The following is a 27,076-nucleotide window of genomic DNA, read 5'->3' on the forward strand; positions in this document are numbered from 1 at the left end:
CAGCCTCCTGAGCACGGCCATTCACCCAGGACACAGCCCACATGTCCCACTGGTCCCACAGGTCCCTTCTCCTCGAGCTCTTGGGGCTTCTCTCCGGGGCAACCAGCTTGGCAGCCCTTACAGAAACTCCCCTTGTGCCTGCTGCTGGCTACCCTTGGGACACCCGAGGAAACAGGTCTGTGTAAGCAGCACCTGCCAGAGCCCCGGGGAGACTGTTTATTTACTAAACCTCTTGGGTGCCACAGGCTGGAAGGGGGGCTGGATCGTGCACTGCCATGTGAGCCCCTCACCCTGAGGATCATGGGGAGCCCTGTTAGCATGCCACAGGGGTGGCACCCCAGTACCCAGCACGTGGGTGACATCGATCCAAAGGTCTCAGTCACTCAGCAGTGAAAAATGGCCACAGGGAGAGAATTATTTTTCATTTGGCTCGTAAACCAGGTGCAGAGAGCCGGTCGATACCCCATTTGCTGGGGGCCACCCGCCGTAGCTTGGAGGGGGCTGCACATGTGTGAGGCCAGCTGCCGGGCTGGACCCCGGGGCATGCACAGGACCGAGCTCTCTTCTACCGAAGCTGAGACCACGGTCCCCCGAGAGCCAGGGACCGGGAAGGGCCATGTGTGCGCGAGTTAGGACTGCGTTCTGCCTGCACGGTGTGCAAACCAGGAAGAAGGGCTGCCCTCCCAACTGCGGGGGCTGGGGAGGCCTTGCTCTATGCCCACAGCCAGCAGAGGGAGGGCTACGAGCGGCTGGGTTGGTCTGGGTGCACCAGCTACACAGCCTTGAACTCACTTGTGGGCAGAATTTAGGGCTCCAGGCCCTGTGATGGGACCCAAAGGACCCAGCTGGACCCGAGCACCAGTCACTCCACTCCAGTCCTGAAGGTTTCGCTCTGGGAGTGCCCTGGCTGTGCCTGACGGAAGGTGGCCTCCGTGCCCTTCCTCGGTTTCCTGTCCCTGGTTAGATCTGGAGCCCAGTGGTTCTGCCCTTGCAGATGACCCACAGATGGTTCTGGTGGTTCTTCAGATCCCAATTCCTAACCCCGAATGGTCTCTGTGATAGAATGATTCTGAATATAATCTTGGCGCGGTGGCCTCATGGCGGGTGGGGGGGTGGGTTGTGCTGTACTGTTCTGTTCTTGGGATGCCACAGACATTGTTGATGAGGCCTGGGGAGCCGAGAGGCCGGGGCCGGTCTGTGGAGGTTACGGCGACAGTCACAGGGTGATTGCTGGGAGGTGGGGGTGCTGTTGCATCACGGGGGCGTGATGGGAGTGTCCTGTGTGGCACACGGAGGGGCAGGGACTGAGCGGAGGGCACAGGTCTCCCGTGTGACAGTAGGACGCAAGCCTGGGTCCATCTGATGAGACCCAGCTCTTCTTATCCTCTGGGCTAAGGGGTAGGTGACACATACTTGTAGAGAAAAAGACCTCCAGGGTCTGGGGAAGACAGCGGGAGGTGGGCGCTGAGTCTGGAGAGGTTGGAAGGGGGCTGGATCGTGCAGAGCTATGTGAGCCCCTCACCCCGAGGATCATGGGGAACCCTGTTAGCGTCACCCGCTTCGGATGTACAGCCTCTAAAGCTTACAGTGGGGCCAGAGTGACAGAGTGGAACCCCGGGCCCAGGGAGCTCCATGGGGTTGGTATGCTCCCAGGATAAGGATCCTGAGGTCAGAGCATAGATGGGGGAGCAGGCACGGAGCAGGGGTAGGGGTGCTGGAAGGAGAGCCTCCGCGGACACAGCGGCCAATCAGGGCAGGGGAAGGAGTGAAAACAGGTTCCATTTGTGTTTGGAGACTGGACTGGGGTGGGGGGTGCAGCAGAGCTGGAGGGGAAGGTAGAGCAGGTGCCTGTGGTAAATGATGCTACGGGAGAAAGTACAGATGGTGTCAGGTCTCATTTGCGTACAAGGTGCGAGTCAGTCCATAGAAACACTGTTCTGTCTACTGCGGCCCCCGGAGATGCCGGCTTTCGCTATTTCATGAGCTGGAACCATGTATGGGCTTTTTTTTCTTTAAAGACTTTATGTATTTGACAAAGAGCGAGCACAGGCAGGGGGAGCAGCAGAGGGAGAGGGAGAAGTAGACTCCCTGCTGACTGGGGAGCCCGATTCAGGGCTTTGACCCAGGGACAAGACCTGAGCCAAAGACAGATGCTTAACGGCTGAGCCACCCAGGTGCCCCCGTGGACAGGCTTCTGATCATTAGAGACCCCCGATGCTGCTGGGGTGACATTGGGCACCTCAAGTAGAGTTCATTAACCCAAATGGGTGTCCCACGGCTGCCCAAGCGGACTGAGACCCACCTTCCAGCTTTGTACCCATCCGCTATGTTGGGACCCCCCTGCCTCGCAGGGCTGTTTTGAATAGAGGCTGGATGGTTCGCACCGCCTCTGGGACCCCCTACCCCCGGCCAATGCGTCCTCAAGGCCCCGCTCCCTGGACCCTGCCACTGCCCCGTCTCAGCCCCACCTCTCCTCCTAGCTGGGACCCTGGGCTTGACTGTAACCACTGCCCGTCTCCCTGTGTTGAAGTTGTCCAACGCAGAAACTCTGAATTTCCCCATCGCACCTTTCTTCCTCCTCTGGTCTTCTCAGCTTTCGTAAATGGAACAACTATCTGCATCCTGGCTCAAACCCTAACCCACCGCCTTGGTCTTCCCTTCACATTCCACGCCTTACTCACCAAAGTGCCCGGTGGGGTGTCCGTCTGGACACGCGTGCAACACCGGCACTGCCCTCTACCAGTGACATCCCAGGTCCAGACACCGTGGCCTCTGGCCTGGACTCCCGACAGATTTCTAAAGGGTCTCCCCTGTGTCTGTGGATTCCTCTGCGCCTCGTCCCAAGTCCTCCTCCATGTCCCTCCTCTACAGCTTCCGGCTGCCCTCGGGTCCAGCCCATGCCCCCTCCGGCTCTGCTCAGTTGTCCCTGAGCGCAGATCTGAGCTCCAAAGTCGCCTCTGCTCCTGGGCCACCCAGTCACTGTGTTTTGGTTTCCTTACGGCAACTGCCACTTGGTCCCCTTCCCCACCGCCCGCCCCGCACCTAGAACTACATCTGGCACACTCAGTCGTTCAGGTACAGCCACAGAGCTGCCAACGGCAAGTTCACCTGCACTGAGCCTTGTCCTTCCAGTCGGATGGGACCCTGGCCACGCCCAGCTTAGTGGAGGTGGCCGTGCGTGACCCCAGAACGTAGACCTTGGAATGAGAGCGCCATGAACACTCTTGAGGTTTACTTTGAGAGAACAGGAGTAAGGACCCGTATTCATGTCTCCCCTAGAGAAAGTGGTGGTAATAGGACCTCTGAGACTCTTAATAAGGCAACCCTCCAAAGCCATCACCCAGATCTGCCCGTCGGTAAAAGCTCAGTGGTTTTAACGTTGAGCGTGCAGAGAATAAAAAGCCTAGAAAATGGTAAGGGTGGTGGTGGTTCAAGGCGGTGTGAGGTGGGCAAACAGAAAGCCCCACGCAGGAGCACAGAAGCACCAAGAGACGGGCGTCCCGAAGCAGATCACAGAGGGCCCAGAGTGGGTGAAGGGCTCCTGGGAGCCACCACGAGCGAGAGGACAGCTTGACAGATAGGCAGGGGAAGGACATGGTGGGCACTTCATGGGGGACGATAAACAGGTTAGTGATGCTGCTAGTGTTTGCTGAAGCCTGGGAGGGGCGTCGTGGCTGGAACCACCGAGCCAAACCAGCCGATCGGGACCGGCCTTGGCTCCAAACCCGGCCTCGGAGCGAAGCCCTTCCGCTCTCCGTAGGAACACCCCTGAGGCGGTCCTGCCACCCGCCCCCTCCAGCCTCCTCAGTGGGCACTGGGCACACTCCTGCACCGATGCTTCTGTGCTTGCCGGTCCCCAAACAGAAAGGCCACCTGGCCTCCTCCCCCTTCCCCTCCTCCCCTTCTGGTCTCAGTGCGGCCTCCCCTGCAGGAGCCCTCGGCGTGTGCTGCTGTGAGGTCAGCCTGGTTCACAGAAGCACAGTGGCGGGGGATGGGGGAGGGTCCCAGACCCGGTGCTCTGTGAAGATGCGTGGAATGAGCGATCCCATGGGGTGTCCAGCGCAGCCCCAGACCGTTCTCTGAGGCCCCAGAAGTATGCAGGCTGGCCGGAGACGCTGTCGGCCAGCACTGGGACAGTGGTCAGAGGGGGTGGCTGGACAAACAGGGGATGCATTTTAGGAAAACCGAGGGAGCTGTGGGCAAAGGTTCTATCGTATCCTCTGCGAGTCCTGCCTCAGGAGCTCCACGTCCGGGGGCCCCTTCGGTCCACGCAGGCTTCCCCTCAGGAAGCCTGGCAACAATGTGCCCGCCCCTAGGCTGGGCGACTCCCCCAGTCCACGGCTGACCGGGCATGAGCACGGCTGCCCACCATCACCCAGGAGGACACGCACGCGGGCGCGCACCTCGGCATAACGGTCAGTGAAGACAACAGGTTACGGAAGACCGGGTAGGACCCTACCGCCGTGAAGAACAAAACCTCACGCGAGAGAGTGAGCACGTGCGTGGAAACGCAGAGAACAGCAGGAGCCACAGGACAATGCGCTTGTCGTGGATCACACGTCAGTAGCTAGGACTCCTCCCGTGTTACTCACTCAGTAGAACACCAGACTCCAGAACACTGCAGGAAGGAGCCCGTCTGCTGCTGTCCGAGGTCCCCAAGGCGCAGCCTCCCTGGGTCCCTCTCCGCGGCCGAGTGACAGCTTGGACACCCCAGCTCGCCTGCGGGAAGCCACCAAGGCTGGGTCTGCGTGCGCCCTGCGCAGGGTCCCCCCCGCAGGAATGAGTCTGGGTCCAGCCGCCGCACCTGCTCCGGGAAGGAAGCGCTCTCCTGCGTGGACCAGGGAGTGCAAGTCCGGGAGAGGTTTCGGAGCTGTGAGCCGGGCGTCCGAGGCTCCCCAACCTTCAGCCACCCCATTTGCCACCAAGCCTTAATGACTCCTTGGTGGTTCTGGGGACCGCACAAATGGCGTTGGATGGTCTCCCTTCGTGTGTCTTAAAATACAAAGCTGATCGCAGCACAGGCCCCTACTCCCAGCCTTCCAGAGGCGGCCGCTGCACAGCGAATCAAGTTCACAGTCTGTACGACCTGCGGCCGAGGCCAGGCTCCCCCCACCAGGGAGACTCTGCATGTGGCCCCATCTGTTCCTCACGGGTTCCTGTCGCCGCTGGCAAGTTGTCCCCCTAGAGAGACTGTTCCTCACCTACCACGGTCCCTGACTTCTAGGTGCCCTTCCAGGCGTGTGTCTCCCGTGGCAGGAATTCCGTCTTCCCTTCATGGGCTCCCCACGAGACGGCGCGCTCCCCGAGCCGAGGGCAGCTCGGCCAGAGGTCTCACTTCTGTACTCAAAGTGCAATCGCGGACCTTTACGGCGTGCTTGCTGTGTGCCGGGCACGGTCCTCACTGCCCTGCATGTGCTCCGTAATCCACGCCGCAGCCAGGGAGGGAGGGAAGCCCATGCGTACCCCCTTTCCAGAGGAGGAAGCGGAGGCATGGAGAGGTTAACTGGCCCAGGGTTAAGGGTACAGAGGGGACAGGATCCTAGCTGCCTGCGTCCCTGGCTCGCGTCCCCGGCTCCCGCCCCTCGCCACGTACGGTACTCGCCTCATCCTGGAGTTATTTCCCTTGCCATAAAATTCACAAGAACATTCTTACCCCAGGGCTGCTGGGTGGCTCCGTTGATTAAGTGTCTGTCTCCAGCTCAGGGCATGATCCCGGGGTCCTGGGATCGAGTCCCGCATCAGGCTCCCTGCTCAGTGGGGAGTCTGTTCCCTCTGCCTGCTGCTCCCCCTGCTTGTGCTCTCTTTGTCAAATAAAATCTTAAGGAAAAAAAAAAACAAACAAACTACTCCCACCCGAGCTTGCAAGGCTGAACTAAAGAGAAAGGCGAAACTCGGGGATGGACACGGAGCAGGGCTTTGGCTCTCGCCTGCGGTGCTTGGCTCTCGCCTGCGGTGCTTTCAAGCTGCATGGCAGAGTGGAGCCCTTGCGGAGACGAGCAGCCCGAGTACAAAGCCAAGAACATTCTGCTCTGCCATCCCTGACTCCCAGCCTTCGAGAGCTGCAGACCTGGGCAAGAGCTGAGGCAGAACGGCAGGGGCTGCAGGGCGTGGTCCGGGCACGGGCTCCCCGAGTCTCCGCGCGGCTGGGAGGAAGGATCCCAGGGGCTCAGGCAGGGCGAGTGGCTTCTCCTGCAGGGCCCAGCCAGGATGAGGACCCGCTAGGGTGACTCCAAAGTTTGCGTGCTACCCCACAGCAGACCCAGAACGCGGGGCCGTGGTTCTGGGGGCCAGAGCGCCAGGCAGCGTTCTGGGGTCGGCTGCTCCGTAGGCAGTCGGCTTACTGGGCTCAGGAAAGCAGGGGCCTGGCAGCGGTCGGGCCCTGCTGTCACCGCAGAGCAGAGACTGAGGCTCAGACGACGACAGGGCCCAGGGCACAGAGCAGGACGCAAAGCCGATGATCAGAGTCAGCATCTGATTGTTCTAACATTTTAATCCCAGCGTCGTTAACATGCACCTTAATCTCAGGTGTATGAGACCGTGATCGCTTCTGCCCGTCGCCCGGGGTGTGTCACAGTCCTTCACCCCCATTGCCCGTTTCACCCCGTCGGCAACCCCCACCGGTTCACCCCCGTGTGTTCTTTATAGTTCAGTTGTTTTTTGGTGTGTCTTTGTTTCTCCTCCACTGGTTTCTTAAACACAGGAGGCAAATCATACGGTGTTTCTCTTCGACGGGCTTGTCTTGCTTAGAAGTACACTCTGTGGGACGCCTGGGTGGCTCAGTTGGTTAAGCAGCTGCCTTCGGCTCAGGTCATGATCCCAGCGTCCTGGGATCGAGTCCCACATCGGGCTCCTTGCTTGGCGGGGAGCCTGCTTCTCCCTCTGCCTCTGCCTGCCTCTTTGTTTGCCTGTGCTCGCTTGCTCTCTCTCTCTCTGTCTCTGACAAATAAATAAATAAAATCTTAAAAAAAATAATAAAAAAAAAGAAGTACACTCTGTGCGTCCAGAGATGCTGCTGCAAACGGTGAGATTCCACTCTTACAGCTGCGTGATAATGTGTGTGTGTGTGCACACGCGCGTGTGTATGTGTGTGTGTGTTTGCACGTGCACATGCACACGTACCTTCTCTTCCTTCTCTGCCCCCTGTGGATGGACACGTGGCCGCTTCCACAACCCGGCTATCGTGACTCGTGCTGCTGTCAACACAGGAGGGCGCGCATCCCTTTCCATGAGTGTTTTCGTATTTCCGGGGTAAACAGCCAGTAGAGCCGCTACTGGGTGACAGGGTAATTCTGTTTTTAACTTTTTGACAAACCTCCATATTCGTGTCCGGGGTGGCTGCAGCAGTCTGCGTTCCCACCAACAGAGCATGACGGCTCCTTTTTCTCCACATCCTCACCAATGTGTGTCTTGTGTTGGCAGCTGTAGCCATTCTGATCCGTGTCAGGTGACACCTCATTGTGGTTCTGACTGACATCTCCCTGGTGACGAGTGATGCTGAGCCTTCTGTATGTCACCTTGGAGAAAGGTCTGCTCCTGTCTTCTGCCTGTTTTTAAATTGCTATTCCGTTCTCTATTTTGGATACCAACCCTTTAGCAGGTCACGGGCAGGCAGGCTCTCCCAGTCAGCAAGTGGTCTTCTAGTTTTGTTGACTGTTTCCTTTGCTGTGCAGAAGCCTTTTATTTTGATAGAGTTCCAATAGTTTATTTTTGGTTCCCTTGCCTCAGGAGACAGATCTAGAAATAAGTTGTTATGGCCGATGTCAAAGCAGCTACTGCCTCTGTTCTCTTCTAGGATTTTTATGGTCTCAGGTCTCACATTTAGCTCTTTAATCCATTTTGAATTTATTTTTGTGCATGGTGTGAAGAAATGGTCATTTTATACTCCTGCACGTCGCTGTCCAATTTTCCTAACACCATCTGTTGAAGGGACTGTCTTTTTTTCCCCCCACTGCATGTTTTCTCATTTGCCAAAGATTAATTGACCATATAAGTGTGGGTTTCTTTGTGGGTTTTCTATGCATTGACCTGTGAGTCTACTTTTCATGCCAATACCATACCGTTTGGATCACCACAGCTTGGTCATATAACTTGAAGGCTGGAATTGTGATAATTCCAGTTTTGTTTTTCTTTTTCAAAATTGTTTTGGCTACTTGGGGTCCTTTGTGGCTCCATCCAAATTTTAGGATTTGTCTGTTCTACTTCTGTGCAAAACGTCGTTGTTATTTTGATAGGGACTATATTAAGTCTGTAGATTGCTTTGGGTTTTAACAATATTTATTCTTCCAATCCATGAGCATGGAATGTCTTTCTCTTTCTTAATGTCCTCTCCAACTTCTTCCAGCAGTGTTTCCTAGTTTTCAGAGTAAGTCTGTCACCTCCTCAGTCAGGTTTAATCCTAGGTAACTTATTCTTTTTGGTGCCGCTGTAAATGGGATTGTTTTCTTTATTTTTCTTTTTGAAAATGAAGCTAATATGCTTCATGATTAGCATGTAGGAAAGCAACAGATTTCTGTCTGTTTTATATCCTGGAACCTTACAGAATTCATGTATCTGTTCTAGCCATTTTTGGTGGAGTCTTTCAGGTTTTCTATATATAGTATCGTGTCATCTACAAATACAGGACACTTTATTTCTTCCTTACCAATCTGGATGCCTTTTATTTCTTTTGGCTGGCTGATAGCTGTGGCCAGGACTCACAGGACTATGTTGAATAGAAGTGATGAGTAAACATCCTTGTCTTGCTCCTGACCTCAGGAGGAAAGCTCCCGCTTTTGTCCCGCTGAGTAGGGTGTTAGCTGTGCATTTTTGATACTTGGCCTTCATTTTGATGAGGTGTGTTCCCTCTAGACCTACTGTGTTGAAGGTTTTTTTTTTTTTTTTTTATCATGAATGGATGTTGTCCTCTGTCACGTGGTCTTTCCACATCTACTATGACGATCATGTGGCTTTTATCCTTTCTCTTATTGGTGTGACGGATCCTGTGGATGATGATTTGTAAACATTAAACCACCTTTGCATTCTAGGAATGAATCCCACTTGGGATTCTTTTTGGGGGGGTGGTATTATGGTATCTTTAGGTCTTAATTTTTCTTGAGAAGTTTGGTGGACTTCACCTGTGAAGCTATCCGGTCCTGGTCCTGGACTTTGGTTTTGGTTTGTTGGGGGGTTTTGATAACTGACTCACTTTCACTGCTGGTTATTGGTCTGTACCAATTTTCTATTTCTTCTTGCTTCAGGCTGGGTAGATTATATGTTTCTAGGAATTTATGCATTTCATCTAGGCCACCCAACTTGTTGGCATATAATTTTTTTTAGGGAGAGCGAGCATGAACAGGGGAGGAGGAGGGAGGGAGAGAAAGTGAGGCAGACTCCATGCCAAGCACAGAGCCTGACGTGGGACTTGACCTTATGACCCTGAGAGAACATGACCTGAGCCAAGATTGAGACTTGGATACTTATCCACCTGAGCCACACAGGTGCCCCCAGGCATATAATTTTTCTTATGCTGACTGTATTTCTGTGGTGTTAATTTCTCCTCTTGCCTTTGTGATTTTGTTTTGTTTTGTTTTCATGAATCTGGCTGGAGGTTTATCAACTTCATTGGTCCCTTCGAAGAACCAGCTCTTCTGGTTTCATTGATGTGCTCTAATCTTTATTTCCTTCTGCGGGTTTGGGGTTTTCCTTTTCTAGGTCCTGTAAGTAAGGTTAGGTTGAGATTCTTTTTGCTTCTTGAGGTAGCCCTGTATTGCCATGAACTTCCCTCTTAGAGTGACTTTTGCTGTGTCCCAGAGATGTTGGACTGCTGTGTTTCCCTTTTCACTTCTTTCCATGTAATGTTTGATTTTGTCTTTGACTTCTTGATTGACCCATTCATTGCTGGGTAGTGTGTTACTTGTCCTTCCTGTACTTGAGGTCTTTCCAGACTTTTTCCTGGGCAGATTTCTAGTTTCATAGCATTGTGGTCAAAAGGTGCACAGTATGGCTTCAGTCTTTCTGAGCTTGTTTATACTTGTTTTATGGCCTAATATGGGATCTGTTTTGGAGACTCTTCCGTGTGCACTTGAAGAAAACGTGTAGTCTTCTGTTTTAGGAGGGAATGCTTTGACTGTGTCTGTTAAAGCCATCTGGTCCAGTGCGTCATTCAAAGCCACTGTTGCCTTCTTGATATTCTGCTTGGCTGATAGGTCTGTGGACATTACTGGAGTGTTGAAGACCCTAATGTTATTGTATTACTCTCCTTAATTAGTTCCTTTATGTTTGTTATTTACTTTTTTACATATTTGGGTGGTCCATGTTGGGCACATAAATATTTATAATTGTTATATCTTCTTGTTGGATTGTCCCTTTAATTACATGGCATTCTTTGTCTCTTCGGTATGGTCTTTGTTTTGAAGTCTGTTTTGTCCAATGGAAGTACCGGGACCCCAGCTTTCTTTTGACATCCGCCTGCATGAGAGAGGTTCCTCCACGACCCCTCACGTTCGGTCTGCAGGTGTCTGTAGGTCTGCTGGGAGTCTCCTATAGACCCAGCATATAGATGGTCTATTTATTTTTTTTAATCCATTCTGTGTTTTGATCGGGATGCTGAATCCATTTACATTCAAAGTAATTATTGATAGTATACGTGTTTATTGCCATTTTGTTACTTGTTTTGTGGTTTTACAGTTTTTCTCTGATCCTTCTTTTGCTCTTTTTTGGCTTACCGGCTTTCTTTAGTGATATACTGGGATTCCTTTCTTCTTATTCTTTGTCCCTTACTGGTGTGTGATTTCCAGTTAGCATGAGGCTTATCTCTACGTCTTCTGAATATATTAAGTTGATGGTTGCTTAAGTCTGAATCCATTCTTTATTCCTCTCCCACCACGTTTTAGGTGTGTTGTGTCCTATTTTACATCCTTTTATTGTGTGAGTCCCCGAACGGAGTTTTACAGATATACTTATTTTTACTGGGGTTGTGTTTCTGACTGTTTGTACTTATGGTCTTGCCTTTCCACACAGAGAGCCCCCTCGAACACTTCTTGTATGGTTAGCTTAGTGGTTAGGAAATCCTTTAGCTTTGGTCTGAGACGCTCCTCCCTCCTTTTATTTTGAATGGTATAGTCTTGCTGGATAGAACATTCTTGGCTGCATACTTTCTTCCTTTCAGTACTTTGAATATATTGTGCCACTGTCTTCCGGGCCTGCAGACTTTCTGCTAAAAAATCTGGTGATAGCCCGAGGGGGTTTCCTCTGGCGTGTAACTGTCTCTTGTCTTGTTGCTTTTAAAAATCTCTAAAAACAAAAACAAAAAACACCAATTATCACTACTTTTCCCCTTTTCCCCATTTTAATTACTGTAGGTCCTGGTATGGACCTCCTACGGTTGATTTTGCTGGAGGATCTCTGAGCCTCCTGGATCTGGGTATTGGTTTCCTTCTCCGGATTTGGAAAGTTTTCAGCTCTCTTTTCTTCTTCTGGGATCACTATAATACAAATGTTATTCCATTTGATGAAGTCACAGAGTCCCGTAAGTCTATTCTCATTTTGCACACTTTTTTTTGCTCTCACCTCAGCTTGATGACTCTCCCTTCCTCTGTCCTCCAGGTCATTAAATCACTCCTCTAGCCCGCTGTTCATTCCATCTAGTGTATTTTTAATTTCATGTTATCGTGTTATCCGTGACTGGTTCTTTTTCATCTCCTTGTTAAGCTGTCTTCTGCTGTTTCTGCAAGTCTGGTGAGTTCGTTTATGATCATTAAATTCTCCACGGACACATTATACTTGTATCCATTTTGCCTAGGTCTCCGGGCACAGAGAAAGACACCTGTTGTTTGCTTGAGGACATTTCTTCTCGTTTTGCTTACCTCGGTTTCTGTGTGCTAGGGAAGTCCGCTCCATCTCCTACTCCTGACAGTAATGGCCTCACGAAGAGGTCCTGTAGTGCCCTGCAGGGCGGTGTCCCCTGATCCCCAGAACCCGGCATTTCAGGCACTGTGTCCTGCGCATGCTCCCTCTACCCTGCTGCTTGTCCTTCCGTCACCCGTGGAGCGTCTCTTCGCCTGCTGTGGGCGATGCTGGGTCCCCGGGTGGGGCGTGTAGTTTTAACTACATGTGCCTTTGGCTTCCGCAGGGACTGGCCACCATGGCCGCCAGGAAAAGGCCCCGGCAAGACATGTGGGTGGGGAGGTTGTCAGCAAGGTCTGCTCTGGTCTTCTGGGGGAGGGGACCCCCAGAGTGGGGACTGAAGCAAGTGTGACTGTGGTGCTAGGGGCAGGACTTGGTGTGTAAGCAAGGTGGTAGTACCTGTTGGCATTGCACTGGTTCCAGCAGGTGACCCGGAGCTAATGCTGGGGGGTGGGGGAGCTCCTCTTTCCTCAAGGAGGCTCCCTGGGACAGGCTTTGAGGCGAGGAAGTCACTCTCCCTGCAGTGCCTCGCAGGCAGTTTGCAAACTGCTGCTTGTATGCTGAATCTCCATGGGTGTGGGTCCTGCTGTCTCCTTCAGGGTGGGGACTCGGGACTACCTCCCCAGTGGAGCTGAGCCTGCTGGTTTTAGAATGCCCGGCTTTAAGGCCCTCTGGTGTTAAGAAGGCAGGAGATTTGGCCCCTCCCACTTTGGAAGCCAAATGTTTCGGGAATCTGTCTTGTCTGGTGTGAGTTCTCACCCTTCCCTGCTGCTGTAGCCACTAACTCCGGAGAGCCGTGCCCTGTCCCCCTCCCCACCGCGGCTCTGCCCTTCCTACCCTCTTCATGTGCCCTCTTCTCTGCCTGTGCCTGTGAAATTTGTTCTGCTGGTCTCCGGTTGCTGTCTGGATTACTCATGCTGATGCGAGAGCTGTCTGGTTCTATCCTTGGGACCGGGTGAGCCGAGGGGTCTCCCTTACTTCCTCTTCCCAGCCCCTCCAATACCTTTTCAAAGCTGGGGTTCTCTGCCCTGGGTATCCTTTAAACTCCCCAATGGGACTTAAAAAGCAGCAACCCTACTGCACCGGGCAGGGGTTGGCCTCTGTGCTTCTCAGACTCACGCCAGGCGATCCAGTGTGCAAGCCCGGGCTGAGGGCCAAAGAATTTAAAGCAACTGTATCACTTGCGGGCAATTCTGCAAATTTGAAGACCAGTTAAAAGGAGGCCTCTTCCATTAATCTCTGCGCTCGGAGGCGGGCATTCTGGTGGACTGGCCAAGTGGCTGGACATTTGATTGTATCAGACCTTCTGGAGAAACAATTTTATCTGATGTTTTAGAGCGGGGAGAGGAGAGAGAAAATCTAATTCCACAGCTACTGCGGAGCTTAACGTGGGTCTCAACCTCACGGACGTGAGATCATGACCTGAGCCGCATTCAAGTGTGAGACACTAACAGACCAAGCCACCCGTGTGCCCCTAGGGAAATAGTTTTAAACCCTCCTTGGAGGAGGGCAGATCTGAGCACAGTCTGTGAAGGTTGGCAGCTGTGGGATCTGCATGGATGATAGTGAAGATTTTCTAGTATTTTCCTGGCAGATGTGTGTCCTGGTTTCACCATTCCAGACCAGGTCGGGCCTCATCCAAGACAGACGGCGACTATCAGAATATTTAAAAGTGCTGCTCCCCTCACTAGGACAGCATCTTCCTTATAAGCATGGCTCATTCAGCTCAAGATGAAGACAAGCTTAATCATTTTCCACGGCGCCCCAAACCTCTCTACCTCTAGGGTTCAACAGAAAACTTATTTCCCTTTCAATATCACAGGCAATTTGCAGTTTCTCCTGCGGCTTTCCCCCAAGCAATTCTTACAACGCTAACATTCAAATGAGAAGGGTCTCGTGCATAGAAAGACCGTAGTTCCATCTTCCTGCGGAAGTTAAATAAGGCCCAAGACACTCCCTTCTCCGTCTTCCTTTCTCTCCACTCTTCAGCATCAATATACTTTGTGAACTAAATTATTTTCTTCAATAGAAAACATAAAGTGGTGCAAGATAAAAAAGTGGGGAGAGAAAAATGTACGCAGTGAGTCTCCCCACCCCCACTCTCCAGGCAACCGGGATGATTTTCCGACGTATCTTTCTAGGCCTCTCCATTGCACACAGAGCATTCCCACGAACACGGGCGTGCGCGCGCGCACATCTGTATAGTTTGCTTCCTCTAAAAGTGGAAACTTACGCACGGTGCCGCATCTTGCTTTTTCCTCGTACAGATGGACTGTGGAGTTTTCCACACCCCCCAGGCAGGTCAGCGCCCCTGTTCTAGTCCAGGGACCAGACTCCTGAAGGGGCCAAGGGCACACATGCGGGGGCCAAGGGCACACATGCGGGGGCCAAGGGCACACATGCGGCTCAGCCCTCGCAGCATGCAGACAACACAGACCACACGAGGAAGTGCGTGGAGCTGTGTTCCAGCATGATTCACAGAAACAGGCAGTGGGTGGGATCTGGCCCGTGGACCCCAGGGGGCTGGCCTCTGTTGTATCTGCCCAGGGCTGCGTGATACCCAGACAGCACAGCCCGTGGGCCCAAAGCCTGTAGAGGGAGCAGACCAGGGCTTGCTGCTGCAGGAGTCGCTGACGGCACACAGAAATCCTCCTCCTGCTTATCCCCGAACCCATCTTAAGCCAAATACTGGGACATATGCTCGCAGGTGACTCTCCCGCCCCCTCCAGCCACCGCCCCCCAAAACAGCATCCAGGATACTAAATGCCATGCCCTGGAACACATCAAGGAAGTTCAAGCAGCATTGTTGGTTCTTTTTTTTTCTTTTTAAATTAACATACAGTGTATTTGTTTCAGGGGCACAGGTCTGTGCTTCGACAGCCTTACACCAACACACAGCGCTCACCACAACACATGCCCCAGGCTCCCCTTCCCTCCCCTGCAGCAACCCTCAGTTTGTTTCTTGAGATTAAGAGCCTCTTAGGGTTTGTCTCCCTCTCCAGTTTTGTCTTCATTTTTTCCTTTCTTCCCCTCTGATCCTCTGCCTTGGTTCTTAAATTCTACCGATCAGTGAGACCATATGGTAACTATCTTTCTGATTGACTTATTTCCCTTGGTTTCCTTTTAGAGATGTGGGTGGGGGTCAAGAACTCTGTAGCTGCAGAAGGGAGCGGGTGGCAGAGGCACAGGCCTTAGGGCTGGGGTCCAGGAGCAAAGAGCTAAGCCCTGCTCCCGTCCCTTATGGCTTTGTGGGGTCTAGAAGACACCAACACGAAGCAGCGTGTGGGGGCCTGGCACATAGACATTCGAACGGCAAATACGATGATGCAGATCGTTAAGTGATGGTTTCTTGGGAACAGAACAGATGGAAAATCCTGGGGTAGAATTTTGACCTTGTTTTTAACATAAAGCCAAATGCTGTAATTAATACCCAACTCCAAGTGAGGCTGTAAGTTCTAGGACTTTCCATGATCGCTCGCCCCTCTGGGCCCGTCTCTCCTTCCCCTATCCTCTCTCTGCTCCATGTTGGAACAGCTGCCCAGGGGCCCTTACGTGGTCCACTTCCCTCCTTCGGGGACGTCTGTCCTGTCCCCCTGCCTACAGTTAGAAGCACCTGTTCAATTTTCTGCCATCCCCGACCCCCGGTCAAAGCAAACCGCCAGGAGAGTAGGGCCGCCCCTGTCCTACTGCCTGGGGAGCCTCCTGAAGGCACACAGGTCAGAGGTTAGACGAACGGCACGCACCTGTCCCCATCCCCTAGGAGCCGGACCGTGACAATGTGGGCCAGAAGTGCCTCACCTGCCCCAGAGACGCAGAGCGATGAGGAACCAGGCCCAAGGCCGTAGGGGAAGACGACAAGGGACAGGAGTGTCACGGGAGTAAGACCACTGCTGGAGACAAATCTCGGCCCTGGACAGGCGAACACCCCCCCCCCCCCCCCCCAGTCTTCAGGCACTTCTTCAGTTCACTCGTGGGAGAGAAGCAAATTTGAGCCGAGGCCCTGCAGTGCGGCTGGTACCCGGCCTCGTCCTCGGACCTTGCCTCACTGAGGAAGTGGGAGACAGCAAAGGGCCTGCTCTTCCATGGAGTGACCGAGGGACCTGGGCCAGGCTCCTCAGCCTACTGTGCCTTCTTCTGAGAGCAGGCTCTGACCCTTTAAGGTAGGAAAGGAATCAGCCCATTTTATAGATGAGAAGATGGTGGGTCAGCGAGGACCCACCACAGCGTGTAGCAGAGCTGAAACTGACGTCCGCGTCCGTCTGGGTCAGCTCCTTTGCTCCCCACTCGGTCTTCCCTGTTCAGACCATTCCTCTGGCAGCACCAAGGTCACGGAGCTAGCCAAACACGGCTCCAGGACGAGCAGCCACCACCCTGGGTCCAGATCCCAGACCTGACACCTGCTGAGGGACCCCAGTGCAAGCCACCCCTGCAACCAGGGCTTCCGGTTCCTCATTTCACAGATGGGGCCTCCATGAGAGCAAGCAGAGCAGCTGGCCCCGTGAGCAGCCAGGACAGGTGCATGCTAGCCTCACTGTCCCGTCCAGCAGCAGCCCCCAGCCCCACTTCTGCACGCTCAGTGCAGGAACCCCGACCCCAGTGGACATTCTAGGTCAGGCATGAAAGGAGTGGATTTCTCTGTGCCCAGGTGTCCCTGCCCACACCGCCCCCCCCCCCAACCCCACAGAGCAGGCAGAACACGGTACAACCATGATGCTACTTTGAGCCCTGATGCAACATGACAGGCCTCCCCGCCGCTGGGGCGGCCCTTGGGAAGGGCAGCAGCAGCTAAAACGGGCAGGCCTAGACTCTGCAGGCACGAGGTCGGCTTGGGAGTCTCGGCTGGTCATTTCCTCTATGGGTCCACAACCGAGCGTCCAACAGAAACAACAGTAGCTGCCTCCCCGGGTTGGGGACCAGAGCAGTCCTATCACGTGGTTCCCCTGGTTTCACAGATCAGGGTGGAGGGCCCTTGCTAACTGGCAGCCAGGGGGACCACGATCGCTGCTGGAATGACTTGGAGAGAACCACACCTGCGGTCCGTCTTCAGCCCCAACCCCGCTCCCACAGAAGAGGTGGCCCGAGCCTGGGCTCCAAGAGCGTGCAGGCTGCTGTCCCCTCTGGGCTGAGCAGAAAGGGGCGGCACAGCAGTGGCGGCAGCAGGGAAGGTGCAGCCAGGCCTGGCCCATGTCTCCCACAGCAGGCCCCCGAGGGAGAAGCGTTCTGCGCGCTTGGTCCACATGGCTGAGGGGAAGCTGCCTCCTCCAGGGAGTCCGCCAGACTGGTACACCAGCCCACACGTAGCCCTTTCCTCTCACCTACCACAAGCCCCTGCCCCTGCTCCTGGTGGGGCTCTGGGGAGGGTCCCGGAGCTCCCAAGCGTAGCACACCCGTTTTGGAGGTGAGGAACTGAGGCTCAGGGTGGGCACATGGGGCTCTGTCTCCCTCCTGCAAAGGCCAGCCTTCCCTTTAGCCTGGAGCCGTCTTTCCTGCAGCTGCCTGGTCTCAGCCAAGCCTAGGGCTCTCTGCCTAACATCAGGGGGCCTAGGGGAGCACAACACCTGTGGCAGAAGGTGCCTGGGGTTTGGCTGGGGGAAGGATGTTTCATGGGGTCATGCGGCCCCCGAGAGCCGGTGCTGGTGGCACCACCTCGCCTTACTGACACCACTGCCGCCCTTCTAGAACCAAGGGTACCGATCTGACAAGGACAGGAGGACTCCAGGCTGAGGCCGACCAAGCTCCTTGCAGAGGTGACCCAAGACGAGGCAGCCGCGTGGCAGGAGCTGTGTGTGGCCCTCGTGCTACGCTTCCAACACTCCAGGAGGCATCTGCTGGAGGCTGCCACCTCCTGCAGAGGGTCAGAGATGGCCCCTGCATGGGTCCTGGGCAGCAAGAGCTGTGGGCCATGGTCAGAGAGGACCGAGGAAGTGAGGAAGGTTCCCAGAGCCCCGAGCAGGCGGTCAGCATCCTGTTCCAGGAGAGGCTCTCAGAGGGTGAGCACGTACCCTGGGGCTCCACAACGCCGGAAAGGGCCACCTACTTGCAGACAGTCCCTTCCACAAGTCGCCGCCTTGTGGACAGACTTCAGAGGCTGTTTCCTGGCCCAAGTGCCTCCCTCTCCATTCGTCGGCCCTCCTGCCTGGCACACACCCTCCCAGGGCTTCAACCCTGGGAGTCATCTCGGATCTCCTGACTCCCTCCTCTGTTCCCTCTGCTGCTCCTTCTCGGGGACCAACTTCTACAAGGAGGGTAGATGAGCCTCTGTGCCCTTCTCTGTCCTCACACCCCAGGCACCTGGCCCAGGCTCCCGGCCTTAAGAGCAGCCCCAAGGCCAGGCTCTTCGGCTCAGGGCCCCTCCCGCTTTCTGCCGGGATGTGTGACCAGCAGCTCCGCGGCAGCATATCCAAGGCCACCGCTGGCTTCCCCAACTGCCCTGGGCCGTGCCCCCTGTATATATGGTAACCGTCTCATTCCTGTTCCTCACCCCGACCCCCAGGGCACCATCCCGACTCGTCCCTGTCCACGCCCACATGGACTCTGCAGCGCACCCTGCCCTCGTGACACCCAGGTGCATCTGGAATCAGACCCGACCCGCACCGACCCGGCCCGCTCTCCTCCTCCTCAGACCATACCGTCCTCCACCTGCCCCCCTGCTTCCTTCCCAGGCCCTGACCCTCGAACACAGCTCTTCCCTCTGATGGTGGCAGCCACAGTCTTCCCTTGGCTACAGTGCCCTCTGGGACAGGGCCATTCTCCCTGCCGCCCCCACTGACTTCCCCTTCTCTGCTCTGCCCTGTCCCCCCCCCCCCCCCCCCCCCCGCTGCCTCGGCTCTACTGGCTTCCTGCTCTTTCTCCAGTGGGCTGAGCCAGCTCTGCCTCCGGACCTTTGCACTTGCTGCTTCTACTCTCCGACACATCCCTCGGGTCTCCACACACTGTGCCACCCTATCCCGGTGGTGTTTCCCAGGCATCAACCACCGCTGCCTGGGCCCTCCCCCTACACCCCCCCCCCCCCCCAGAGGGTATCATTTGCTCTTTCATTTTTCCCCACAGCAACCACCGTCTGCCATGCACACATTTACTTGCTCGTTTAATGTCTGTCTCCTCCAGCAGAACGTCCAGAAGGCACAGACTCTATTCACCGCTGAATAAATGCAACCACCATCCGAGATGGTGCACAGCACGTGCCTGCTGCGGGTGGGCGGAGGGACTGAGGACTGTCCCTCCGTCCTGCCCCAGGTGACGCCGCGGTGCCTGATCACACTTTTTCGTGTTTAGACTCATTTTAATCTCTTTATTTTTATGTATTTTGAAAGCAATCCTAATCAGTTATATTTAAAATTTCCTTTAAAAAATGTACATGCGTAGAAGGTAGGTGCTTAAATATCTCTAATTTCCTCATTGTGTTTTTAGTTTTCCAGTCACAACAGCTTTAATTGCAGTGGTTCTGTGTGGAGGAAGAAATAAAGACTCTCTGTTCTAGCTGTTTATAACGATCAGTCTGTACTGTGTTATGCTGCTTGGGCTGAACGAAGCGTGGAGGGGCAGAGCGTTTGTCTGTCCGCTGTAGTGCTGAGCACCTACTCTGTGCCCAGCGGCTCCGGATTCCCTGCGGCCTTCCCCACTGCCACGCTGTGGGCCTGTGGGATGAGCTCCTTTCTCTGCCAGAAGAACTAGCAGGCGCAGAGCAGAGAACATCTCATCCCTGAGCTAGAAGACAGACGGGGAACCCGAACCCAGAGATTTCCTGCTCCCCACAGTGCACACTGAGTGGATATCCCCACCAAAGCTGAGGTCCTGCCCTTAGTTGGCCAGACTCCTCCAAACACCTGGGATGCTCAGGCTCCCCGAGACTCCTCCCTTTCGCAGACCTCCCACCTCTGCTTCCAAGCAACCCGAGTCTGGAGAGCCGAACCCGAGGAGCCCCGTATCCTGCTGAGACAGTAGGAAGCGGGAGGGGACAGCCCGGTGGAGTGGCCAAGGACCTGCCTGGCTCAGCGGACAGCGGGCTCCCTGCCAGCTGCAGGCCATACAGAGCGGGGGCCCCACGTCCAATGAGGACACCTGCCAAAGAGCCCTGTGTGCCGACTGGAGAAAAGAGCTTACCCTTCTCTGGGCGCGGGGCTCATGGCTTGCTCTCTGTGATGCTGGCTGTCCCAGGGGACCAGCCCACAAGACCCCCTCCCCCGTGGTGTCAGCGAGAGGCAGACAGAGCCCTTCACTCACGGCGGCTCTTATCCCCCAACCAAGCCTCCAGGCTGAGCTGCAAGTTCCCTAGGGCCACAGGCTGCTGGTTTTGTTTTTCCAGAGACGGTGCCTGCAAGGTGAGAGGTGGCACAAGTGTTTTTTTTAAATGAAGGAATGAACCTCAAAAGCAGGGAACCACATTTTCACTCTGGCACCCTTGGCACGGCTGTACTAATATACAAGAGAAAAAGACTTTAAATCAAAAAAAGTTACAACAGACAAAGAAGAATGTTATATATTAGGGAAAGGTTGAATACAGCAGAAAGATCGGACAATTATAAGCATTCACCTGCCACTAACTGTCCATCAAAATGTACGATGCAAACACGGACAGAACTGAAAGGAGGAACGGTTCTGGGATGACAGTGAAGCCTGAGCTACCTGATCCCAATACCGCCCAGAACCAGCAGACAGAGGTACGGAAATCGAAGACCTAACAAACCAGACACGCGCAGAACACTCCACCCAACGACAGTGTGCGCGTGACTGTCACGTGCCCAGGGGACACCTTCCAGGATAGGCCATGTGTCAGGCCACAAAACAGGTCTCAACGGATTTTAAAAAAAGTATCTTCTCTGACTGCAACAGGATGAAGCTAGAAATCATTATCAGAAGGAAAGCTGGGAAATTCACCTCTTTGTGGAAATTAACACCACTCTTCAACAACCAACAGATCAAAGAAGAAATCACAGGGGAAATTAGAAAATACTTCAAGCCGAACGAAAATGAACACACGCCAGATGAAAACCAATGGGATCCAGTGAAACCAGTGCTAAGGGGGACATTTCTAGCTGTAAATGCTTACCTGAAGAAAAATCTGAAGTCAACGACCTAACTTTATACCGTAAGGAGCTACAAAAAGAACAAACTGAACCCAATGCGAGCGGGGGGAAGGACATGAGAGAGAGGAGAGAGAAAACAGAACAGAAAAGCAGGAGAGCGAATGAATGGAACCAGAAACCGGCTCTCTGAAAAGCTGAGCAGATGGATGAACCTTTGGCTTGATGGTCTAAGGAATGCAAGACTCAAATTATTAAAATCAGAAGTGAAAATGGGGATGTTATTACAGAATCTACAGAAATGAGACAGGATCACGAGGACGTGATGAACGAGAGGACACCGTAAGTTGGGTGACCTTCATGAGAAGGACCAGTGCTTACAAACCCCAAACCTACCAAGACTGAATCCAAGACACAGAAAATCTCAGGAGGCTTGTAACTAGTAAGGGGCCTGAATCTGGGATCAAAGGTCTTCGGACAGAAGAAAGGCCTGGACCCGATGGCCTCACTGGTGAATCCTGCCAAACATTTACAGAAGTCATGACCATCCTCAAACTTTTCCCAAAAATCCGAGGAGGGAATACTTCCTGACTCCTTCTATGAGGCCAACATTGCCCTGATACCAGGCCAAAGACACTACAAGAAAACTATAAACCCCAAATCCCTGATGGACACAGGTGTCAAATCCCCCAGCAAAATTCTGGAAAACCAAATTCAAGAGCGGATTATAAGGATCATACACGGTGACCAAGTGGATTTACTCCTGGACTGCAAGCATGGTTCAACATGTAAAAGTTACTCAGGGTCACGTTGCCAGAGTGAAAGGGGGCGGCGGGGACAGATCCTCTCAAGAGATGCAGAAAAAGGACTCAACCAAATTCAACACTTTTACCATAAAAACACCCTCGCACCCCTGGCTTCTGGAGCATGACCCTGGGCCTGGCCACGAGGCAGGCACCTTGCAGCATGTGTCCCTCTTAATCCTCCTGGCAACCCCAAAAGGGGGGGAACGACATTGTACCCATTTGATAGAGGAGGTAACTGAGACCCAGAGTAAGGTCCCCAGGTTCACACCCCTGCTAAGCAACAGAACCAGGACTTGGACCATGTCTGGACCCACACCCATGAGGTAGACAACAGTAATCACAGAAGCGGCCACCGAGACGGGAGGGAGTATCACGTTCCCCGCGGGCCAGGCACTGGTCTCAGGGCAATCCTCACTGCCACCCAACAAGGCGTTTGCTACCGTAAACTGCACGTGACACACCAGGAATCCGAGTCTGGAAGAGATGAAGTAATTTGTTCAAGGTCTGATGGCTAGTAAGGGTTCCCAGGCCCGTGGTCACGGACCGATACTGTCTGCCAAGGTGGGAACCAATCTCTGTCTTAACCTCCAGTCTGAATCACAAAGCTGTCCTTCCCCACACTGACGGCACAGGAAGAAGTGGTCGCGACCTGCGTAGTGCAGAGGTTGTTGGCAAGCTTTCTCCGTTAAGAGCCACACGGTTAATATTTTAGGTTTTAAGGGTCATATAGGCTCAGCAGCTAGCAAACTCTGCTGTTGCAAAGTGAAAGTGTAACGGATGGGTATGGCTGTGTTCCAATTAAACTTTATTTAAATAAGGAGCAAGCCAGGTCTGCCACCCAGGCTGTAATCTGTGGATTTCCTACTTTAGACAATAATGGGGCCACTTTTGAACCGTCCAGTCTCTTTTATTTGGAGGCTACAAGCTGGGAAAGGGCCAGTCTGGGCTCAGAGAACAGAAGGAAGCAGCCTGATCTTTGCTTTATGTATGGACTCTAGAGGAAAGGGGCTCCTCAGTCTGTTTCAAACGAGCTTCTCCAAAAATCCCCTGCTGGCAAAGGCCCTCGTCACCTGCTCCAACTGGGAACTGAGCACTGCTCTTTCAAAACAGTCTCCAGGAGGGCAAGGTCTCGCTCAAGGTCGTAGATGAGTCCATGAGCCCCGGCAGGGAAGGTCCCCGTGGGAAGAAGCCAGCCAGGGCGGGGTGGGAAGGGGACGGTGTGTACAGTGGGTTGACCCCCCGCATGCAGGGGGAGTCCCCTCCTTAGGAGGCTACAGGTCGTCCATGTTTAAAGGGATCCGCGTGGCAAGCCAGTTACTCAGTGGAACTCCATGAAGCCACCTGAAAGCAGGGGACACCTCCTTGTCATCTCCCCCTTCTTCTGCTGCTCATTTTTATTTCTCTGAAGGCTACGGAGCATCTGCACTTAGGAACTCTTGCGGGGAGTGGGGGAGAGTGCGCCTGGGCCCCGGAGTCTCTGAGCTGGCTACTGAAACCCACTTTGGATGCTTTCTAGCTGTGTGAGCTTGGGCAAGCAGCTCACCTCCTCTGAGCTTCTGTCTCATCTGTAAATAATACCCACAGAAGTGGGCAGTGGGGATATCTAACAGCTGTTGACTGATGGGCCAGGGACCGTCTGGACATGTCAGCACCAGGATTATTCCCTGAAGAACCATCTGTTGTGACCTTCCCCACGGTCTGGATTTCTGAGCCCGACGGACACCCCTTGCTACAGCTAATCCTTGGGACTCGTGCAGCTCTGAAATTCTTCACAAGGAATGCAGATGGGTTCCTTGCCGCCCTTCCCTCTGAAGCTGTGGGCATCCCACCAAGGAGGACCTGCTGCATTCCCCGGCGTGAGGCCCTGGCCTGGAGAAGAGCTGGATCTCTGGAATCTGGGCTCTGCCACTCCTCCGCTGTGTGACCCAGAGTGAGTCAATGCACCTCTCTGGGCTTGGTTTTCTGGGCACCATCGGAAGGCTGGTGAGTGAAGATCATTATAGACAGGGCTCTCTTAAGAGCTGTGGGGACAAATCAATGGGCTCTCTCATGAGCCACCGACCCCGGGATCTGACACAGAATGAGGAATGGCAACGGACGAAACAGAGCCCGCGGAATGACGGAATCCCTTAATGGAATATCCCGGGACTGAGTTCTGTGCCACAGAACTCCCCACATAAAAAGTCCGTCGAGGACCCTGAGAGGAACTCAGCCTCTTCAAACAAGACGAGGCACCGCCTCCACGGTGACCACTCTCCCAGTCTTTACAGTGTCTTCAGCTCATAAATGCTTCTTTTCAGCTTAACCTCGCTTGTGTGAGTTTCTGAGATTCTGCAAACCACCGTCCCTGGTGACCATCAGTGACTCTGATGGGTAGCACTCTGCGTGCCTCTCAGGGGCCCTGATGGCTTACTAGGTGCCTTTGCCCCAAAGTTTGCCATCTAGCTAATAACTTATTTTCTAGAAGAGCGGGAAAAGGAGAGTGCTTACAAGTGTGGACTTTCACCAGGGAAACCTGGGACCACGACCTTTCTGGGCTCAAAGGCTGTCCCTGCAACACCATGCCTTCCAACAGCGGGAGTGCAGGGCTCAGCCCGAGTTCCACCACCAGCTGTTGGACCCACCAGCTCTGCCACCTTGGGCAAGTCCTCCCCTCCGTCTGGGCCCCAAGTTCTCCAGGAAGTGGGAGCACAGACACGTCCCCCCCTCTCTCAGAGCTGCCGACTCAGTGGGCTCCGTGTCTAAATGCTAGTGGAAAGGCCTGATACACAGAAGGATCCCAGGTGCCATGGGCCATGGGTGAATCTAAAACAGTGGCTTAGGTTAGGGAACCATCTGGAAGGGGACAGTACTGCGGGACTGAAGTGAACTGGGGATCAGGTCTAGCTCTGCTTTACTGATTTGAGAGAAAAATTAAAGGAAAAGAAAACCAAAGTGGAATTGCAAACTTTTTTCAGATAAGCAAAGTCTCCTTAAATGGGTCAGAAAACATCCCATCAGGGGTCATCCCTGTCGGGGAATCCACGGAAAATAGCTGTGGTTCGGGACAGTAAGCATTCACCGGGCATCCAACATTTCCCAGCGCTGGGCCTGACGCAGGGATCAAAGGGGAGGAGGCAGGTTCCTGGCCCCTGGACAGTCACATTCGGGGGAGCGGGAAACACACATCCACATGTCAGTCAGCACAGGGCCCTGGCTTCCGTCACGGAGGGACGCGCGGAGGGTGATGGGAATCCAGACAGGACGCACGTCCCCATCTGAGGCCAGTGGTCATGGGCCGTCAGGAGCCAAAGGAGACGCCGTGAGTCCAGAGACACAGCCAAGGTCTGCACACAGGAGGGGGTTAAAAACAAAGACTTTGGGGTCATGGCCCGTCCCCACGCCCCCAATCACATGATCTTGGTCTGAAAACTGGGCACCATCACTCACTAAGGATGGATCCCTGGCCAAGTTCATCAGCCTCTCTGAGCCTCAGTCTCATCATCTATAAACGTGCCTCAACACGGCAATTACTCTCATAGGGAGAATTAGAGAAATTAGTGAGCTAATTCTGGCAGACAGTGCTCAAGAAATGCCGACAGCGTAATGACTGGCGATATCCCGATATCCATTCCTGAGCGTTCACTCCCCACCTAACCCCTGTTCCCATAGCACATCCCTTCTTTGCACGCACAGCCAGCCGGCAACGCTTGCTGCAGGAGACACGGAACAAGGGATCCCAGGTCCGGGTAAGATGGCACCAGTGCCACCGCCACACGAGGCGAGACACCATGTGGAGGATGCATGGGGCAGCTGCTAAGGGGCTCTGGACAGGAAATTACTGGGCAGTTGGGGAAGAAAATCAGAATTAAGTTTACTGCCCTTCCCTCTAGGACCCTCCCAGAGTCAGACAGACTGACAGCCAGAATGGGCGGGATAGGACAGGGCTCCAGGTAAGCCCTCTGCTTCCTCCCCACCTTCAGCGGTGGGGAAGGGGAGCGGGTCTCTCGTGCCTCAGTCTGCAGCCATCCTCACGCACCCAGAACTCCAAGAAAGGGTGTGGTAAGAGAAGAGTCACCCCAAACATGTCCGTGGGCTGATCCCTGTTACTCACAGGACAAGAAGGACTTTGCAGATGGCAAATTTCCAGATTCGAGATGAGGAGATGATCCCAGATTTTCTGGAGAAGCCCACAGTGGTCACAAGGGCCTTTGTAAGAGGGAGGCAGGAGGGCACAGTCACCGAGCAAACGACAGAAGTGGTGCACGGAGGGGTCCCAAAGCGACAGATCTAGAAGCTGGAAGGGGCGAGGAAGCAGATCCTGCCCAGCAGCCCCGGGGAGAAGTCAGCCCTGCAGGTACCTTGACTTTAGTGTCCCAAGACTGATCCCGGACTTCTGACCTCCAGGACCGCAAGAGGACAAATTTGTGGGTCTGTGGTCACTAGTTTCAGCAGACACGGATCCTCACACAGGGGAGAATCTTCCTCTAGTGTAAGAAGCGCCATGATCCCAAGACAGTAGGGTGAATGCCCGGTGCTTTTTCCTCTGTGTCCCCTCCCCTTGGCTCTGGACACAGAGTCTGTTAGCCTTGACCACACCCTCACCCCTTATAGGAAAGTTAACTCAAAATGGATCACAGATTTAAGTGTAAAATGATACAACTTTTAGAAGGAAACCAGAAAGAATCTTCATGACCCTGGTTTAGGCAAAGAGTTCTTAGAACACCAAGAGCATAATGGAAAAAAACCAAGAAACTGGATTTCATCAAAATTAAAAAGATTTGTTACACACAAAGGTTAAGAAATACGAAAAGAGGGGTGCCTGGGTGGCTCAGTGAGTTAAGCCTCTGCCTTCGGCTCAGGTCATGATCTCAGGGTCCTGGGATGGAGCCCCGCATCAGGCTCTCTGCTCAGCGGGGAACCTGCTTCCTCCTCTCTCTCTGCCTGCCTCTCTGCCTACTTGTGATCTTTCTCTGTCAAATAAATAAATAAAAATTAAAAAAAAAAGAAATACGAAAGACAAGCTACAGACTGGGAGGAATTACATAGAAATGACCCATCTAACAAAGGGTTACACACAGAATATATTAAGAACCGTCAAAACTCAACAGAAAAAAAAAAATCCCGATTTTTAAAAATGGACCCAAGACTTGCAGAGACCTTCCCCAGACAAAGATACTGGAGCAAGTCAGCACATGGAAAGGTGCTCCCAGCACCCGCCGGGAGGGTAATGCCCCCTCAGACCACGGCCAGACCCACACCTGCTGTTCAACGGCTGGGGATGAACACTGCGACAGGAGCGCAAGCCCAAGAGCGGGCGGAGGGCCGGAACTCAGCCCCTCGGGAACGCACCCTCCTCTTCGGTACTGACCCCAAAGGAGCGAA

General features: G+C 53.8%; 1 protein-coding gene across 5 annotated transcripts in view; it reads right to left on the bottom strand.

Annotated features, from left to right (window-relative positions):
* SNX29 (sorting nexin 29) overlaps positions 1-27,076 on the bottom strand; it is a 475,417-nt gene that overhangs the window by 6,514 nt on the left and 441,827 nt on the right. Inside the window, exon 21 of one of the 5 annotated variants that reach the window (XM_059154576.1) lies at positions 7,550-11,271. The exons of 3 other annotated variants lie outside the window; for them this stretch is intronic. In XM_059154576.1, coding sequence (XP_059010559.1) covers positions 11,262-11,271 — 10 coding nt within the window. In that variant the 3' untranslated portion in view covers positions 7,550-11,261. Of the gene's footprint in view, positions 1-7,549; positions 11,272-24,781; positions 25,039-27,076 lie in introns of those variants that run through there. One more of the 5 variants, XM_059154574.1, reaches the window with a different exon arrangement.

Source organism: Mustela lutreola, chromosome 17 (assembly GCF_030435805.1).
Source record: "Mustela lutreola isolate mMusLut2 chromosome 17, mMusLut2.pri, whole genome shotgun sequence".
NCBI classification, from domain to species: Eukaryota; Metazoa; Chordata; class Mammalia; order Carnivora; family Mustelidae; genus Mustela; species Mustela lutreola.